This window comes from Abrus precatorius, unplaced genomic scaffold (assembly GCF_003935025.1).
Source record: "Abrus precatorius isolate BTA unplaced genomic scaffold, Abrus_2018 Scaffold8, whole genome shotgun sequence".
NCBI lineage: Eukaryota > Viridiplantae > Streptophyta > Magnoliopsida > Fabales > Fabaceae > Abrus > Abrus precatorius.
Window position 1 is genome coordinate 35,406,108 of NW_020874428.1, and position 20,899 is coordinate 35,427,006.

Here is a 20,899-nt window from a genome sequence, read left to right on the forward strand (position 1 = left end):
AAAAAGTTTGGATAAGCTAAATTTAAAAAATTCAAAGTTAATTCAAGCTTAGAATTTAAGTTTAAATCTTATAATTTAATAAGTTTAAACTACCTATATTAACTTTTTTTTTTCTTACTTGTGTATTACTTTTATTATCACATATATATTTTCTCTATTATTGTTTTTACTATCATTACTGTTATTTAATTACTTTAAGTTTGTTAAAATAACATCTTTAATCATTAATTATCACCATTGTTATTATCTCATCTATTGAAATTATTATCTCAATTGATATTGTCTTTATCATTGTCAACTAACCTCGTTACAACTATAATTGCACTGATAACATTATCATTACCACTTTTATCATTATCACCATTATAAATATTATTATCATTAATTATCATTTTTAAATTATTGTTACTACTACAATCATTTTTTTTTAATCACTATAATTATCTATCACTATTATTATTATCACAATAATCGTTGTTATCACTATCATTATGATCGTTACCATTATTATTGTTACTACTCTTATTATTATTATTGTTATAAGCACTGATATCTTTATATTATTGCTATTATGACTATTATCATTAGTTATTATTTTTATTATTTTTTTATTACTCTAATTATTCACTATTATTATATTGCTATTATCTTTAGGGACCCTCGTTTCAAATAAATAATTAGTTGGTATTTTACTCTAATTAAAAATTTTCCCTTAAAATTGTCAACAATTTGATGGTAGAACCTATTTTTTTAACCCTCGTTAAATCTGATTTATTTTCTGCAATATGGAACTAGCACAGCCCTCCTAAAATCAAGATCTTTTTCCTTCCATCTACCACTTTTACCTGTGCTCCAATTTAAATTTTTTGATACACTGATTACGAAAATTTCGGTTAAATTTTCCTACTTTTATCTTCCAACAAGATATGTCATGAAAAGAAAACGTTGTCTTTTATAAACATTTTTTTAATCTAATTCTAGTTGAATTGAAAATATTATTGTCAGATTGGAAGATGGACTTGACTAACACGATTATAACATCTTAAGAACCAAAGCATTAATATATACATATATATATAATATGTGTGTGTGTTTGGTTTATTTTATTAATACAAAGATAATCTGCATAATTATATTCTCGATTTCTTTCAACAAAAAAATAATAAAAATAGTTGTTTAACACGGGAATGGCAGTCCAAACACATGGAAAATGCTCTGCTTGGATCCTTATTCACCAACTATGATTGAAAAGATTCTGATTCGTAATCATTAAACAAAACTCTTATCAAAAAGTACTTGGCATGATTAGAAAAAGAACCTAACTCTCTAAAGTATTACCGTTTGACAAAGTTCTTAAAAACATTATCATTTAAGGATCTGCACTCATAAATTAATAAATACTTTATTGTATTAAATAAAGAGATAAAATTTAAATTAAAAAATACATTGTAAAAGAATTTAAAATTTAAATTAACAATAAACTAAAAAATACGTACTTGATGTAAAAAAATAGCTTGATGTTGAAAAAGAAAACTAACTCCTAGAATTACTCTTATATAAGAAAGCTCATTAAAAATTTATACTTATTTATGATGAAAAAAATATTAACTAAAAATTTATAGATGAAAAATATTAATAATAAAATAAATTATGTAACAAAAAGATAAAGAAAAATGCATGTGTAAAAGTAGTCATAAAAAAAATATTATACAAACTATATCAGTCAATAAAATATATTAATAAAATAAAAGAAAAAAAACCTTAAAAATTAAGTTTGTTAGATGGCCCCATATAACCCGATGGCAATATAGTTACACTCTTTATGGTCCTATTTAACCCGGATACTTGTACCAATTTGTAGCTTTCAGTTTTAATTGAATTAATCGATCGGGTTCATGAATTGGATTAGATCCACAATCATCTATAATTTTTTTTATAAGAAAAATATTAATCAGTATTTTAAGGTAGTAGTTAAAAAATAATAATTAAAAATAATTTTATTAAAAAGCTTAAAAATACATTTATTTTCATGAGCGTAAATTTTAATATATTTTTTAATAAAAAAAAGTTATTTATTAACTTTGTAACCGGTACTTGATTCATAAAAGCCTTTCATAAAGACGGTTACTCATACAACTAGTAATAAGAAATCACCTTTTCACAAAATTGTCCCTAAGAATGTGTATAAATTGCTCAGGGAACAAAACCACTTATTGCACCGCTTAAGAGATGCCTATTGCGCTGCCCAAGGCCCTCCCCAGGTCAATCAACTCAGCAATTAGATTCAAGGTTTTGCTTGTTCGAAGAATGATTATTTGGAAAACCATGTTTTGCTTGGGCTTAAGCAATAAAATATGAGCTTATCTGGTTACAATGCATCGTTTATTGACACTAATATTGATTGCCATCCTCCGCATCTCTTATGACTTGTGAAGGAAATTTGGTGATTCTTCCAAGGCCATGCACATGCAATCCCTTTAATTACTCTACAAGCTGCTTTTAAGCCAAGTTTTCAATTACTCTTACGTTTGACTTTAATTAGACTTCATTTATTAATTGTAACAACTAAGCAGCAACTAAAACCTCGGTTTAATTCAAAACCTTTTCAGCTTTGAAAGCAAAGGTAATATAGCACATATATAAACAACGCTTCAATTCAATTTATAAGTACTCGTTCCTCTGAAAAATGCATAGATCTTCAAGTATCTCAAGAGGGTACGGTGAGTTCCTTGTTGACGTTTCAGCCACAGCTTCAGCTTCCTCATCTCTTAAAATGGCAGATTCATATGGTCTTCCAATACATAATTCTGTATCAAACGTTACCAACAAGAAGGAAGTGTCTCTTCATGGTAAGCCACCGACCCAGAAAGCCATTCATCTCATACCCTTTGTGCTAATCTTTTGTGGTTTAATACTTTGGATCTTCTCTCGTTAGTGAAAGATACTGAAATGGGAAAAAAAGGGAATCCGCTTCAAATTTTCTTCTAGCTCTTACTTCTTAATTCCTGTGTTTTCCGCTTGCAAAAATTTCTCTGTTTATGGATAAAATCGTGGCCATGTATGTGATGTAAATTATACTCAAGGAAGGAAATTTTATGATTTATATCATCGTCTTATCGAAAAACTTGATGTCCAAAATGGTTATAAAATGTAAAAAGAAGCTGAAGTTAGGGGCTTTTCAATTCTTGTGCAAAAATTCATTTATTTATTTATAGTACGTTCTGTCACAAAATTTTGAATTCAGTTCAGTTTTAGCACTTTTATAATCATTTGAAATGTTTTGATTCCAGCAATTCCAAATACAGTGGGTTAAGGCAGAGTATTACCTCTAACTAAACATTAATTTTAACTTTACTGGTCTGTTTGAGGTCAAATAAAAATAAGATAAGTATTTTCTAAGTTTACTTCTTAATCTGTTTAAAATAGTTTATAAACAACTTATAAAAATAATTTATGACTTTTATATATTTTTTTAATTCATTTCAATTAATTTAGTAGTATAACTTATTAAAATAAGATATTTCTATTATAATAGTTTATATTTAAATTTATAAAGTAAATTATCATATAAAATTAATTTATCAAATAAATATTTAATTAAATTATATATCTAAGTACACCTCTTTAGTTAAAAAAAATACATGCCTGTTTAACAACCTAACCTACTTATAATTTTATTAAATTATTTAAACTATATCTTTTATCTTCAAAACATAAAATTTTGTGTTATTTTCACTTTAATTGATATTATGATTGTTATTATTACCATTACTTTTATCATGATATTTATTATTAATATCTTTTTACGATTATTTTTATATCTTTTGCTATTATTATTCTTACTATTACGTATTAATAATTGTTATAATAATAATTATCATCATTGCACTTGTTATTGTTGAAGCTGTTATCATGCTTTTATCATAAACTTTAAAATGAAAAATTATTTGTATTGTCTAAATTTAATATTTAATGATAAATTTAAAAATTTAAGTCAAACAATTAAAAAATAGTAATTTTATTAAAAATTATAATATTATTAATATATTAAATTTTATGATATTTTATTTTTTAATAAAATTTATAGATTATTGTGTATATATATAATAAACTACAGATTATACAATTGAAATCTAATTTAAACTTTGAAATTTTCAAAATTAAAAATTAGCAAGCAAACAAATCATGGCAAAGTGACTTCATTGTAAATTGATGACTTTTAAAAGTTTTAACACAAAAATTTATAATTTTTGTGTTATTTTTTGGTAAAAAAAATGTATAATATATTCATTTTTAATTGTTATGTTATTTATAAAAAATTATCAAAGATGAATTTGAAACAATTTATTTTATTTTATTCTTTTTTATTGATGGTATGTTAGAGAGTTGTACTGAAATTAGTTGTTATGTCAGTTAAGACTGTCCAACTTGCAAATCAAGTGACTGATATTTTTTATCCAAAATAATTGACACATTAAATGAATGTTTAAATTAGTTGTGAAAAAAATCCTATATAATTGATTACTTTTGTTATACCAATTTTATGATTAAACTAACTAATCATTTGAATGGAGTTAAATTAATTGGAGATGTTCAAGTTGATTAGTATGAGTGGACCAAACCCTAAACATTTATGTCCACCAGCTGTACATGTACCTTTTGTGGCTATTTCTATACCTATTGGCACGTGATATGCATTTGGTTAGCACTTAGCATCTCAGCGGTCATTGCTTTCTTCCGAGATATGGGAAATAAATAAAGAAAATAAGTAATAAAGAAATTAATAAAAAAGAAATAGATGAAAAATGTTAAAGAGTTAGGAGTGTTAAAGTGTATTGGGCCTCGTAGGCCGATCCGCCTGATCTATTAAAAATAACGGGCTGGACTAATGATTTGTCTCTGCTGACCCATTTAGTTTGTTCTGTTTTATTTTGCCAACGGCAGGTTGGTCCATCGAATCTAATTGTAAAATTTAAAATTATTTAATAATTAAATTTTTTTTTTATTAATTTTAAGTGAAATAACTCATTAATATTTTGGCCCATTAATTTCTTTTTTTTTTTTAAATCTTTGGTAGGGGGGTTATTTTGAATGGGCCGCACTAAAAAATCTAATCCATTATTTAAATAAGTCCAAACAAGTTAGCTCATTTTTTTAGCGAATCAAGACAAATTGGCCCATTTTGATTTGACACCTTTAATTAAATAAATTATATTAAAATATTTTTATCATAATAATAAGTTTAATAAAAATTAAATGTTTTAATAGAATATCATAAGCACACAGTTATTTTAACGCAACACAATGTAGCATCAAGAAAATAAACGCATGTCTATTTATTTTTTACATGGAACTAAGTAGAGGTTAAGACAAATTTTAAAGGCGTATATTTATTTTTTTAGTTTATTTTAATGTTGAGCAAATAAAATTTTAAAAAATATATTAAAAGTTATCTTCTTATTTTGGTAAGAATATTTTGATATAAATTATTTATTTTTATAGTTTTTTGCATGCCTTGATTTTATTCTCTTTCTTTTTGATCTGATCCGATAGTCCAAAGAAAGAAAGAGGTTTGACATGGAGGAAGGAATATACATGGGTTTGAGGCAAAGTGATGTGATGGGGAAGCAGAGAATTTCATTCTCTTTGAATTTGTTCCCCAACCGAATTCTGTGACGGTCTTTTTTGTCTCAATTATATGAATCCTTTTTATGACCTTTAACTTACAAGTGAAGAGCAATGGATTATTTTTTATTTCGGTCTATATACACAAATTTGTGATTTAATTTTGATCTCAAGTAATTCTGAAATTTTTATCACTTTCCCTTCCCTTCCCACGCATCTTTTATCCCCACCAACTCATCTTACACGTCTGCGTACCCTATAAAATCACATACCGAACTTATACGAATTCCCAAATCAAACCATATAAATAATTATATTATATAGTTGTTAAATTAAATAAAACACCATATAAATTATAATTATAAAATTTTAAATTCATTTAAAATTATATAATATCTCATTTCACATTATTAAATTAACATACTTTTTTATTTTTAAAACAAATAAAAGTAAATAATTTCATTATTTTTACAATAATTCAATTTTAATATAATTTAATATTAATAATTAAAATAATCTATAATTATATTTCAACTATTAGATAAATAAAAATTATATTTTATATCAAATTATCAACGTTAAAACGGTGTAACTCGTATAAGTATAAATTGATCCTTTCAGATTAAAGAATTCAAACAAAAATATTAAAAGAAAATTTTGAATGTGCATTAAAAATCGCAAGAAGAATTGTATTGTCACACATTTTATAATATAGCTTTTATAGATAAGAAAACAAAATTTAGAAGATCAAAATTACGTATAAATCAAAATATAAGAAGAAAATATAATTAAGTTAATTTAATTTTAATCAAACGCATTTATATTTTTTTAAAAATTAATCGCCTTAATCAGACCTGAGCAAGTCCATTTACGATATGATAACCAATGAATTAATCGTCAAAGTATGTCGACGACAATATATAGTTTGTAGAGTATGTAGTCACAAAATTTATGAATAATAGTGAAATATTAATTTTAACTTATTGTTTTTGGTTCGGAATCATATTTTTTAGAGTCCAATTCAGAATTAATGATAATATAAACTAGTTAGGTTTCCATTTCATAAAGTAAGATTTAAAATACAAATTTTAATTTTAATGCATACATAAACAAAATAATTAGAAGTGAAATATCTAGTTTCAATTCCTAAGGCTTTCAACCCCAACGCCAGTTGTCAAAAGGGTGTTTTGTTCTATTTCTAATTTTTTACTTTTAAGATTACATATATCTGAAGTTTGCACTTTACTTCTAATAGAAAGGAAAACAACATATATGCTTTAAAATAAAAAAATAGTTAGTTGACAATTTTATATTTTTTAGGTTTAAACATAAATAATTTAAATAGATAATATGTTCTTATATATTGAGATTCGAATTAAATAGCAAAAAAGTAAAATCTAACCTTTTAAAAGTTTGTTATTAAGGTTTCTTTATTTTAAAAAAGTTCATTTGATTTAAAAAAAATTGTTTGACCAAATTTTCATTTTTTAAGAAAAAGAGGAATCCAATATAATTTAAGTAGAATGCTACCTAAAACTACATATACATTTGTTCTTTCCTTACAGATATGGTTATCAAACGAACTGAGTTCATAAGATGGATTGTAGATGAAGAAATGTGGTGGAACTGGAATAATGGTTTAAAACCAGATACAAGATAAGCAACAACAACAGGAATGGTTGTCTTGTTTTACAAGTTGGGTCGTTGATTGTGATATAGGCCAACCACAACACAATAAGCACGGTTAGCAAGGTAACAGAAATGTTTATTTGAGTAAGCAATGGTTTTTAGTTTAAATATTAATTTTAATAATTTATATATGATTGTATTATTTAGATTTACAATTCTCACATTTTAAAATATAAAAATGTTTCCATTATACTATACATACATGCATATATATATATATATATATATATATATAAAGAATAAAAAAAAATCTGTACTCACAAAAATAATAACTTAGTTTAAGCATATAAAAATAATAATTAAATAATGTTTGTGGGTTATGTAATATTAAAAATGAAAAAAATACAGTATCTTTTTTTTTTATATTACAGTATCTTTGTCAGATTATGTTATATAGTATTTAAATATTTTTGTGTTAGTTTATTTTTATCTAAAAATTTGTATAAAATATTACTGAGCATGTGTGTAATCCAATAAAAAAAAATGAAAAAAAGTTGTAATGATATAATTTATAGTAATATAGATAATTTGATCTCAATAAAATAATATTCTCTTTAAAAACAGTAAGTTAAATGCTAATAAAGTTTTTTATTTTATTAAATACCATTATTAGAAATGTCTTGCAGTAGAGCCTTTAAAAAATTAATTGTATGTGTAAATTAAATTAATAAATCACTTAATATGTATTATTAGTTATTATAGAGTTATAACAAGTTGTAATATCCTTAATAAAATATTAATGCTTAAAATAAATAATAATTAAATTAATAAATTATAATATCATATTTTTTTATATAAAATATGAAAAGCTATATATATATATATATATATATATATTTATTTATTTTAAAAAAGGTAACCCATAAGCCAGAAGTCACCCTTAAGCCCTTCTATCTCCGTATACTTGTGTAGCTATAGATTATTTTTATATAAAGATAAAATAAGTAACTTTTTGATCATATAATTATATATAATAATTAATATTAAGAATTATATGTTAGTTTAAAAAATTATATCACTTTTATATTTTATTTAATTATTTTTATAAATCTAATAATCACAATTTATTTTACTCATCCATGCAATGTTAATTCTTTCTATTTATATATCTTGTTTCTTTATTGTTTTTGGATAACAGAATTGAGTTTTTAAAACTGTTAAAATCAATTCTTAATATTAAAGTTTTTCTTATATACACAGTATATTTTCTTGGAATGAATTGTGTGGCAGGGAAATGTATTTGGCCTCGTGAATGGTGGGGACTGGACAGGCGGAGAAATCAGCTGTTTGAATGTATGTGTGTGTCAAAATTGACGCAATAATTAAGAAACTTTTTAACTTTGATTGAGAAGGATCTCTTGATATTCAGGTCAATGCTCAAACGCCAATTATTTTTGTCCCATATTTACTCAATTTTACTTTCAGAATTTGTATATTTTTGTCATGGCTCATAAAAATGCATAGACACCTCAAAAGTCCAGTTCAGCAAATAGCGAGTGTAAACTATGTTTCTGTATATTGTTTGGAACAACTAGATCTTGATTACATTTCCCATGATAATTAAGATGATGTAATGCATTTACACGTTTGTTTTAATTTGCTTTTAAGAAATAAAATCTCTTATGAACTTAAAAATAATAATTTTAAATATATTGAATTAAATATCTTCTAAAGAAGATATCAACTTAATTACTCACAAAAAAATATTTAAACTAAAAAAATTAATTTAATTACTATTAAAAATAGAAAATTAACTCATGGATGTATGCTTTTAAAAATAATCTTCATTTTTAGAAATAAGATCGTTTAAAATGACATTTTTGCAGAACTATATTTTTTTTGAATTTACCGTACCAACATTTGACATTTTATTCTGTTTAAAAATTTATTAAATCATTATTCTCATGAAAATAAATATTAAATTATACCAACTTTTTTTCTTTTATGGATATGATTCGGTAGAAATGATGCTAAAACAACCTATAACCGAGATAAGTTCAATGTTAGAATATATTTCAAATCTTGAAACTGACATAAGAACCTTGTATCCTCGTCTTCAAATTCCTAAAACTATAAAACTAATTCTTAAAACAAGCACCTTTGGGCTTGTTTTTTCCGTGTTCATGATATTCATTTAAACCACAAAATAAGTTGCTAGCTATCATTGTTTACAAAAATGTGATTAAAAATCAATATATTCTAAAATGGACGAGCAGTGATAATACACTATCAAGTCAATAATAAAATACATAATAATTATTTAACCTATATTTAAGAATACATGATATTTTTAAATTTAATATGTTAATAATATTAAATAGTATAATTATAAATAAAAAATTTATCATTTATTAATGTTTATCATGTGTCATCATATACACATAAAAATAATAAATAATATAAAATTAAGAATCAAATAATAAATATTACTTAAAAAAATTAAATAAAAGTCAAAACTAAAACAAATCAAAGCCCTATTTAATATGGATAGTAATTTTAAGTTTAGAAAAATTATTAAATTAAATTTAGGGTTTTTAGTTTCATAGTTTTTAATTTTAAGTTTTTAGAATTTTTAAATATAAATACTAAATTTTAAATTTAAACCACACAAATCACTTACTACTTTTTCATTAAACTTGTTTATTAGTAAAAAGGACAGTGGGTTGGGTAAGCTCCAATAAATTTATAATTATATCAAACTTATAGATATATATAAGTAATGAACAAAGATAATGATAATTTAAGTTACAACAATTATATCTAATCTTCATATTTTAGGCTGCAATTGTTTCTTACAATGTTAGAGTTGCTCATCTCTCCTTCTCTCTCTTATCCTTCTTTTTTTTTTCCTTAAACAACCTTTATTGTGCTGCAATATCAACTCTACTTAACATCTCTCATGTAGACCATTGTTTCTTCTTCTAGGTAGATGTGTTGATGTCAACTTTGAAGAGGTTGTGAGTAAGTTTGATAATTGCACAAAAAAGCACTAACATTTTGTACAACAACTTTAAGGATGAGGCATGAATTTGAAATTTGATAATATAAGTGGCATTTCTTTTAAACAAAAATACTCACATTGTTAATTACTAATAAAAATAAATTACTTCAATATTAAAATTTTGAGTAAAAAATTAACAATCCTAACTTAAACATGCTTTTAAATTTTTAATCTCTCACACCCTTATTTTTTCAAAAACATGGCAACAATACTTTCATTTCTATCTTTATTTTGAAGTGTGAAAAGATACATAAGGATCATGCTATTGTGCTTTTTTTTTTTTATTTGTTAAGAAGTGCTTTCTTTAGTTGTTTGCCCCAAGAACAAATATATGTCAACGTTGCTAGATCAACATACCTTAGTTGCAAACAAATCATGAGTATACAAATGCAACACTTTTTTAAATGCTAAATACGTCACAGAGCCAAACGTTGGTTCTAAATCTAAGCTATTTGTCAATGGAGGCACGTTACCATACGTACCAATAATACTAAGTGATTCATTAGCCTGCTGGTGAACAATGGGATGCAAAGAAAGATCATTTGGAAGTGAAGCCAAACAAAAGGTGGCTTTCCAATTCTTGCATTTGACCTAAATATAGCTTATGTGCCAACAAATCCGATTAATTCTTGTGGCGAGATTTGAGGTTGTAGAGAGAGGAGAGTTTTTTAAGATGCTCAGAATTTGTTAGGTCCAACAACAACTTGTACAGGAAATTTTCCATCTCCTAGACAAATCATCGTTGTTCAACAGATCCATAACCATAACAAGGAGTCATGAGAGATAATATTTTGATGTTCTTTCTCTCCTACCTTCTACAGTGGACGATGAGGCACTCTCTGTTTTTTTTTTTTTTTTCTCTAGTAAGTAATGTCTAAGCATTGTTATAGGTAAACACTTGACATGAAAATAAAAAAATAGGATTTTGATTTAACTTTAATTATTGGTTAAACTTGTTTAAGGTAAGTACATGAATATTCATTTTTTTCATTATTTAATCTTAATTTCATATTATTATTTCATTAATGACATAATATCATACTACTCTAAAATAATTAAAAAAAAAGGAAATTTTTAATAAATTTATTAACAAGTTTTATATCTTATACATCAACTATATAGGTGTAGAAAAATATATTTTTTAATTCAAAGAAAAATATTTATTATATTTAAATTAAAATTTTAAATAATTTATTTTTTTAATTTGATATCTAAAAGTGTTAAAATGTGTGTATTTAATGTCTTTTAATTTATGCATCCAATACAATATACCCGATTAAATGTGCACAAATGAATTAGATTGATGAGCTTTTCTCAAAACATCAAATTGATTGAAAAATAATAAAATATTTTAGCATTCATAAGAATAAGATTAAAAAATAATAAAACCAATAAATTATATATTATAATAAAAAAATTAATTACTCAAAAAATGTTATGATAATTTTTTAACCTTTTTCATTGGTGCATGCACTTTTGAACATTTTATTCAATTATTATTTTAAAGTCTTGTTAAAACTATTAAAATAACGTGTTTGTATATTTATAACCAATATAGGAAATATTATTAATATTTTACATGACCAATATTTATCATAATTTAAGATAAATGTATTTTTTAATTTTTTTAAGATTATTTAAATATGATTAATTTTAAATAAATTTTATGAATGTTTTTTTTTTCATACTTTTCTAGTTATGTATTTTGAGAGAGAATAAATGGAAAAAAGAAAGATTATAAATTTAATAAGTAATGTGATAGAAATAAAGAAAGAGATAAAATTTATAAGTATATAAAAAAAGGATAAAAAAATAATAATAAATATGATAAACAATAAAGCATAAATAAATTATATAAGTAAAATAACCATTTTCATCATTAAATTAATGTCAACTCATTTGATTTGAAAATGGTGAAATATCATGATTTGTATTAATTTTTAAGGAACGATATATATGGCATTTTAATTTTCTAAATTTAAATGATTTTAAATTTTACTAAAATTAGTTATGTAAATCTCTTTAATAGTTTAATTTGTTATAAATTAATTTATTTTAAATTTATATTTTTCACATTTTATCAAAATTAGCACAGGTACTAATTGCCATGTGATTATAAGAGTTTGTGAAGAACGATAAAAAATTCAGTTTTTTCAGGGGGAATTCACAGCATCGAAAAATGTAAATATTGTCTTAAAGGGATATAAATTAGAGATGGACTGGGGCTCAGGAATCTCAACTCTCAAAAGGGGGAGTATTAATTAGAAATGTATGTGTTGTACTAGAACAGTAAGAATAATTTTTTTAATGCATAGGATTAGACAAGTATGGACCATAGAATAGATAAATAAATAACTATATCGTGATTTTTAGACTGTTGGGGGCCTCTTGACTTTGAATGATTTGCTAGAAATTGTAGGTCGAAACTTAATGAGTTGCCATTGTTGAGAGAAAGAAAACCAATAGATTGTGTACATATTTCAATTTCAATTAGATTGAAGAAATGGATTAATCAAAATTACGATATAAATTAATTCAAACGCTGTTTAATTATAATATTAAAATAAATATAGTGCATAAAACTGTTTCAAACCCTACCAAAACTATCATCATTCATCATAATTGACGATTAATTATGCGGATTTTATGACTTTTGTAAAATTAGATATACTTTATTAAGGAATGAATTTGATCCTATTTTTTGAAAAAAAAAAGAAGCTTTTATTTTTGTTTAAGTTCTTTATTAGCATATTTCTTAAAATGCAGTTTTTGAGATACACTCATCTCATCCGCATTTAAAGAGTTTAATATCTGAACTTCAATGCACCAGATAAATATTAAATACCTTTACTATAATATCTAAATGCAGCTTACTAGTTATAAAATTGCGGGCAATAAACGGTAGAATGAGTGAGAAAGAGTCAGAGATAGGTGCAGTAGATTTACTCACAAAATAATTCAAAAAATACCATTATAATTAAACAGGTTATTTATGAACAATAATATAATAGCAAGTTTTATATATTGTGTGCATTATTAAATTTAAAAATTTTCTAAAAATAAAAAATTAAATTTATATTATATTATTATTTTTAAACACAAGGTTTTATAATTAAAAATATAAGCTTTTTGAAACTATAAAATGAATCTTAAAAAAAAATTAAAATTCAAAATATTAATATAAAAAAAATATAAATGGTGTAATATAAAAAAAAATTATCAGTTTTTTATACATCGAACAATAAATATATAATGTAGAAAATATATTTAACATGTTAAGAAAATAATAATTCTAATTTTTCATATATGAATTAGGTGAATGAGTTTACTTATCATGAAAAAAATTTTATATACATAAAAATTTAAATTTAAATTTAAATTTTTGTTTAACGATATCAAATCACTTATTATTTGAATTCAAGATTTTGAATTAAAAATATTTTTTAAAATATTCTTATTTGATAATACTCTAAAAAGTAGTTAATTTTAAAAGTTATTTATAAAAATATTCTAAAAAGTAGTTGATTTTAAAATTTATTTACAAATTATATATAAAATTAATTAATTAATTATAAAAATATATTTTAAAAAATGATAACTCAGATTTAGTAAACATAAATTAATTTATATTTAAGGTATAAATTTTTTGGTGGTCCAAATATTTTTCTGACTAACAACAGATATTTTTATATTATTTTTTTAGCAAGCACCAAGAAATATTCTTTTATTGTATTATCTCTTACTTGAAAACTATTTATTTCAAAAGCATTATTATTATTAAAATAAATATTAACTCGCTCTCTCTCTATTTTTTTTTTATTATATAGAACCATATATTAAATTCCTATAAACATGTTTATAATTAGCTTATCTCTTGCCTAAACTTTCCTTACCCAAGTTTGAAATCCTTTTTAATTTTTTAAAATATATAAAAATAATAATAACAATCTTTTAGACGGCGGTGAAACTGTACTTACACCATTAATGTAAAATTAAGTAATTAACCCATCAAATAACTTTAAAAAAAAAATCAAATAACGTCGGGATATGATAGTATTTTTTTATCCCATTATCTCGTTGCGAAATTTTATCCTTTATTTTTAGTTTTTCATCGTCTAAAAATTCAAGTGGAAGATTTTATTTTTGCAAAAAATAGAGAATATGAGTAGAGATAAAGGAAAAGTCAGAGATAGAATCAGACTGTTATTCTTTTGAAACTGAAATTTGAATTGCACCCTAAAAAATTTGAAATTAAAAAGTATATATACTAGGGATAAAATTTAATATGATTTTTCTTACATATATATATATATATATGAATTTGAGCAACACACACAAGAAAGAGGATCAATGACACAAGGAATGTTTACAATAAGATGTAACAGTTAATTCCCACCTCAACAAGCTATTCTTGGGCAGTTGGCAGCTTGGCAATCAAAATTCAACTTCGTATATTAAGCTTCCTTATTTAAAAATAAATTAAATCCATTTTTTTAAATTTAAATAAATCAATAGGAAACACTCAATGAAAATGATAATTTTGCAAATAAAAACAAAAAGGAAAAATTCTTCAACAACCGCAATCACAATAACAAGGAGAGAGTGAAAATCACAGAGACGAAAAGATCGTCTTCTGAATCGGAACAAGGTCAGTGAATTTTCTTCTCTTCCCTTCTTCTCCTATTGCCGTTTCATGTACTTATTCACTTTCTCTGTTCTTCATATCTCTGCTTAATTAATTAATTGTTATTATTATTTTAATATTCTGTCAATGAGCTTTCAATTTCAAATTTCTGCACGATTTGCTGTTGCTGTTTCTTTTGCTCTTTGTTTTGTTGCTGAGAAAATAGGGAAAACATAATCAAAATTCTCCTCTATGGTTTTGTTTTACCGATTTAGTAATTATGAGTTTTTTCCCCCTTATAATATTTCACAAAATGAATTTTAGAGAATTAAAGAGACACCAGAATAATAAAAAAGAAAGAACCTTGAAACTCAGCAAATCACTGGCGTAAAGCACTGTCGATCGGGTTTAGCATTCAAATGAGATGAAATCGGTTTAATGGCATTTGTTCTTCATCTGATCAATTGTACTTTGCCGTGACTGATTGGTTTGTTTCTCTCTCTCTCTCTCTCTCTCTGTATCTTTGCGTTTTTATTTTAAATTATACTGTTCCGTATCGTTGTTTATTCTGAACATAAACTTTAAACGAGTTCTGTTTTAGCTTTGTTTGGTTCTCTGTTTTTATTTTTTCTGATCACTTTATGACTGCATCAAAACTAGTTGTTTTTTCTGGTCTTAGAAGTCAAGATCTGAATTAATTCAATGTAAGAGTTTTGTAATAATTTTTTTGTTATTACCGTTACCTGTTATCTGGCTTCTCTTTTGTTTATATGTCATTATTATTATTTATTGATTGTTATCATCATCCATTCCATGGCTTCTCATTTTTACTGTGGTTAGCTTTGGATCTTTTTCCTATTCTGTTCTGATTCTTAATAGCTGACAACTATCTTATATTGATTTTTGTCCTGTTTCTTATTTGGATTTATGCTATTGAATAGCAGGTTTTGAGGTTGAAATTTTAAGGAAACTATGAGATTCAAGAAAGGGACCAAGGTGGAAGTATTAAACAAAGCTGAGGTGCCTTGTGGCTCCTGGCAATGTGCAGAGATCATTTGTGGTAACGGCCACAACTACACTGTTAGATATGAAGGTGCTGCTGGTGAGGCAACTGTGGAGCGGGTGTCCAGGAAAGACATAAGGCCATGTCCACCTGCACTTGAGCTTGCCGAGTATTGGAATCCAGGTGATGTTGTAGAGGTCTTCCAGAACTTCTCGTGGAAGATGGCTACAGTTTTGAAGGCTTTGGGGAAAAAGTACTTTTTAGTCAGGCTACTTGGATCTTCTCTGGAATTTCAAGTGAGCAAATTTGACATCCGGGTTAGAAAATCGTGGCAAGATGACCACTGGATTGTAGTTGGAAAGGTACCTTTATTTTGCCTTCTGATTTTTCCCCCCCAGTTTGCCTTAGCAGTTGCCAAGTACCGTTGGGTGTACTGATGTGGATGCTGTTACCCATCATGTGTTGAGTTGGTTTAGATTGAGCTTTTCAAATTTAATTTATTCTATATATTTTGTTTGCTAAAACTACTGATTAATATTTTAAAAATTGGGAATTAGCTTAGGTTGTTTGTCTTCATATGCTTTCAATATTGCCGGTTTCTTACTTTCAAAGTTTCTTCAGTTTTCCTCTTTCATTTTCATTTTCTTTAGCTTTCGCGAGTTTCTTCATTTTTTATTTTATTTTACTTTTTTGTGTTATTGTTTCTGGATCTTCCATGCTGTTTTATGGTTGAATTGTTATTTAACCTTCTCCCATCTTTCAGGGTTCTGCCAGCTGTGAGAATAGAAAACGTTCTAGTGCCCAACTTCAGAAGACAGCTACAAAGACAAAACTGTCAGGGTCCAATCTTCCTGAAAAGAAAGAGCTGAATACTCTGGAATCCCATCTTGTTTCTTTTAAAACATTGAAACGAGGAAGCCATTCCCAAGTTGAGGCATACACTGCACCTCCCCCAAAGTTTAGAGCACTTGAGAATGAAGGCAAATGTCACAGAGCAAGAGTCAGAAATGCACCCACACCATTCAAACAGGTACAGGGTGTCAGTTTTCCAAGGGATGTGCTCGCTGAAGAATGTAGACCTGCTTCTGTAAACAACAGAAAAACTGGGATATCTGATATGGACATAGAAAGGAGGAAACAAACTGGCGCTGTGGGTTGTTCATTTGGAGAAAACATAGATTCAAATCATGCTGATAGTGTTACATGCTCTGTTGGTAGTTGTAGTGTCACTAGCAGGAATTCCTATAAATTGCAATTTCCTGTATCTGCAGGTCCTTTTGAAGATGTAGACAGTACATTTAGTGACGCTGAATCTGTCTGCCGAAGGGGTTATGAGGAAGGGAACTGTTCCCCTCCTACACAAGAGGAATTAGCAGAAGAAATCCATAGGTTAGAGTTGCATGCCTATCGTTGTACAATTGAGGCATTGCATGCATCAGGGCCCTTAAGTTGGGAACAAGAAGCATTAATGACCAACCTCCGGCTTTCGCTCCACATATCAAATGATGAACACTTAATGGAGCTAAGAAACTTGATTTCTTCTGAAAACAGCATTCCTTTCAGATGACAGGAAATCTTTTTCTCTTCAATTTAATACTTTTATCTCAGGGATAGAGTTTCTTAACAGTTTGTTCTTTAGCCTCATTCAACTGTAAGAAGAAAGATGAAATATTTCCATCCTTCATTTATGTTTTATGACTTAGCGATATAGTTTGATGTGAATGTATATGCTAAACTTTGTGAATAAGTGATCATATCTGATCTCTTGTTAATCTGTTCATCTATCCTCTTCATTCCTGTTGGGCTTGTTCTGGTAGACACACACCAGGACCTTTGTAGAACCTTTATTAAATTCTAGATTTTGTAGACACTTGGCAGAGATGATCTGACTAATATTTGAAATTAAGTGGAATATCAAAATGTTGATTTATATAGGGGTTCAAAGACTAATATGCTTTATGGGACTTGTGTCTGCGTAATTTCTTTATATTTCATCCTAAGCTGAGTTTAAAAGATTGTTTGCATTCATTTCAGAGATCTCTAATTAGAAAGAACAAAGAAGCTTTTCTTTGCTGTCTAAATTTTGTACATACAAGCAATGTCGTATAAGAGATGTACCATTTGTAGTACTTATATGTTTCTGTTCTCCATCATTTGGAAATATAAACAATGTCATTTGCCAATACTAGTAATGCTTCCCCTGCATTTTCCAGGGCTGCGTAGGAGGCATATAGGTGTTGCTTCCAGATGTCTACAGATGATTGGTGCTTGCCACCTTTCTCTTGCTCTAGACAAGGGATGGCATTTCTGGTGTGGCTCTTGATGAGCCATCACATCCAATAGGCTTGTGGAGTACTCACATTCTTCCATTTCAGGCCACCTGTGAGCCTCAGATATCTGTTTTGCGGAAGATGCTTGCTCAAAAGTCTTGTGGCTACCATGGGGTGACCTGATATGTGAATGTATAGTTGATAACTTTCACCTCACCTTATTCAATTATGATATCTTTTGCATGCTGATTCATGTCTCACTATCAATGTGTTGTTGCAAATGAAATTATCACTGCTATTTTCTAAGTGCTCACGCAGAGGATGTTTATATGTCTAAGCCTAGCTAATGGTTAAAATGTAAAGAGTGCACAACTTTGGAATGTTAAATTAACATACTTGTAATGGGTATTTTGTGTATTACTGAGCAGTTGTTGATCACATATATTAACTAATAGTGGCATAATTAAGTTGGCTCGGGATGTAAAGAAGCAGCGGTTTTCCTGAAAAACAAAATTACAAAAGAAAACCTCAGGACCAATCAGCAATCACTGCAATAGAAAGCTGAAAAGGGTTTAATTTATTATGTGAATACCTAACCTAGAAAGTTTTCGCTTCCTTTCATATTATTAGCGACAGTTTTTGTTATTTTGCAATTTGTGATATTTATTGATCAATTGGATTATCCTTTCAGTTCATCTAGTACCTGCCACAGCTGCTTCGAACAATGCTGTTCCAGTAGTTTTGCATGTACTACTTTACAAGTTACTCGAATATGCTTTTCCTTTTATGGTTGTAAGCTTACACATGAAAGTTGTAATTGGTTTGTGACTAGTGTATCACTGCTAAGCAATTATCAATTAGCATAAGGTCCAAAATGGCTCTTGGAAGAACATGAGCACATTAAAGCCAGAATGACACAAGGTATGATTGTCCAGGCATACCCCATGGGAGGGGAATATATGTTTTACGCATATATTGCCCAATTCTGAGCAATGATACATACATTACTAAATAGATTTTAATTTCTTTATCAGCATGTTATACTACGCCAAGGTACAATATTTTAAAAACAATTCCTGATATACCTTTGGATGAAGATTCTTCATATGCCTTAGACGGAAGTTAACTGTCAGTCACCTAAACTCTATGATGTAACTTATTCCAGAGCATGAATTTATGCTGCGTAGAAGAATGACAACATTTTCGCGTAGTTACCTCAACATTTTATTTTTATTTTGGGTTTACGAATTGGTAGGAAAGGGATAACCTCCCCAATTCCACTAGAACTGCAAACATTTTCACCTACTTGCAGTTTGCTCAACTGGCCTCTGAATGATGCAGTTACTGAACTAGCTCCTGGCCATCAAGAGATTTGAATCTGCACTCATGTAAAAGGCTAGAATTTTCCTCTGGATACTCAGAATTTGTACCAAGCCTCGCACGTTGGCAATGCTCGGCATTTTTTAAAATATTATAATGGTGTTCTATCAATACTGAAAGGCACCTTGTCGAGGGCAGAGTATGTCATTTCGCTACATCTATTATTATTCTGTCATCAAAATCATGTTCTATTGCATCTTAAATTTTTAAGGTCCAACGTTGCAAAGGATAAAAAGTTTTATACAGTGAGTTTTTATTAAAAATTATGAAATTTAATGTTATTTAATGGATAACTTATTTTATATAACTTTATATTCTATGCAGCGTTGCACTTTTAAAAAAATTCAATTTTTAATTATTACTATTTTAGTGATCTTCGTGCTGAGATTCTGACTATCTGGAGAAAGGCGAGCCAATCATAAGCGGGTTCCAGCAACTTTGTACTTTCGACCCAATCTCCAATGACGGACCACTCACCCCAAATGTTGGAAGGCCAGGACCGCTTTCTGGATGTTTTTCTTGTGGCCCTGGACCCCTGGTGGACCATCGAGCCCAAAGTCTTGGATCTGACACTGATTAGATTTTGAATCATTGACAAAAAAAAAAAAACAGAATAATTTCTTTTTTTGGTAAAAAATACAGAATAATTTCAAAATTTCCTACTTTTTACACCAACAAATAATTTTAACTATTAAATAAAATTATTAAAAAATTTTAAGACGATAAATGTATATGCTTTTTGTTTAATAAATATTTTATAAAATTCAAAAAAGAATATTTAGAAGAATATAGCAATGCTCTTTAAATAATACTCTTTCCATCGGCCTAAATAGGAAAAAAAATCTTTCCATGACAAAATAACTTTGTCTTTTTTCTATTTTTTTTAAGTATTGATCAAATAAATATTTAAAGAGTGAGTTTTTTAATTTGGAATTCTTGACTTTAGACATCCATTTTGCATAGTTGTTTGCCTCGCTCATTCTTCATCGTGCTTCCACACTTACATTTTTTACACAGGCAGTTTCAATATAATCACATGTCAAACAATTCATTGAGTAAGTTAATTAGTTAATAACATTTTTTTGGGTCTTGAGTTTTTCCAAAATTTTGATGACTATTATCTCTCACAAGCCGAGTATGCATTCAACTTACTCTTAATGCTAATTGGGTTGGTGATCTAACTGATCTTCGATCTACAACAAATTATTGTTTTTTTTTTAACAATATTCTTATTTCTCGGCGAAACAAAAAGAAAAGCGTGATCATCATTTTATCATAGAATCTAAATATCATGTTTTTACAAGTAC

General features: G+C 26.8%; 1 protein-coding gene across 10 annotated transcripts; it reads left to right on the forward strand.

Moving 5' to 3' along the window:
• Positions 1-14,878: 14,878 nt before the first annotated feature.
• On the forward strand, positions 14,879-19,671 carry LOC113846401. Of its 10 annotated transcripts, XM_027474609.1 has the most exons (8): positions 14,880-14,963; positions 15,881-16,304; positions 16,706-17,331; positions 17,977-18,027; positions 18,156-18,404; positions 18,904-19,133; positions 19,247-19,419; positions 19,554-19,660. In XM_027474609.1, exons 2-4 carry the CDS (start codon positions 15,912-15,914, stop codon positions 17,984-17,986), a joined length of 1,029 nt encoding a protein of 342 aa, XP_027330410.1. In that variant the 5' UTR covers positions 14,880-14,963; positions 15,881-15,911; the 3' UTR covers positions 17,987-18,027; positions 18,156-18,404; positions 18,904-19,133; positions 19,247-19,419; positions 19,554-19,660. The 10 variants fall into 10 exon arrangements, with proteins under 10 accessions (XP_027330405.1, XP_027330406.1, XP_027330410.1 ...); XM_027474608.1 differs by having other exon boundaries at positions 17,977-18,404; XM_027474611.1 differs by having other exon boundaries at positions 17,977-18,404; positions 19,045-19,133.
• Positions 19,672-20,899: the final 1,228 nt, after the last annotated feature.

What these genes read in the sequence shown, in the direction of transcription:
- LOC113846401 (XM_027474604.1), top strand. Translation starts at nt 15,912, where the DNA reads ATGAGATTCAAGAAAGGGACCAAGGTGGAAGTATTAAACAAAGCTGAG. An exon ending in ACTGGATTGTAGTTGGAAAG is followed by an intron (nt 16,305 to 16,705) that starts GTACCTTTATTT and finishes CCCATCTTTCAG; the next exon opens with GGTTCTGCCAGCTGTGAGAA.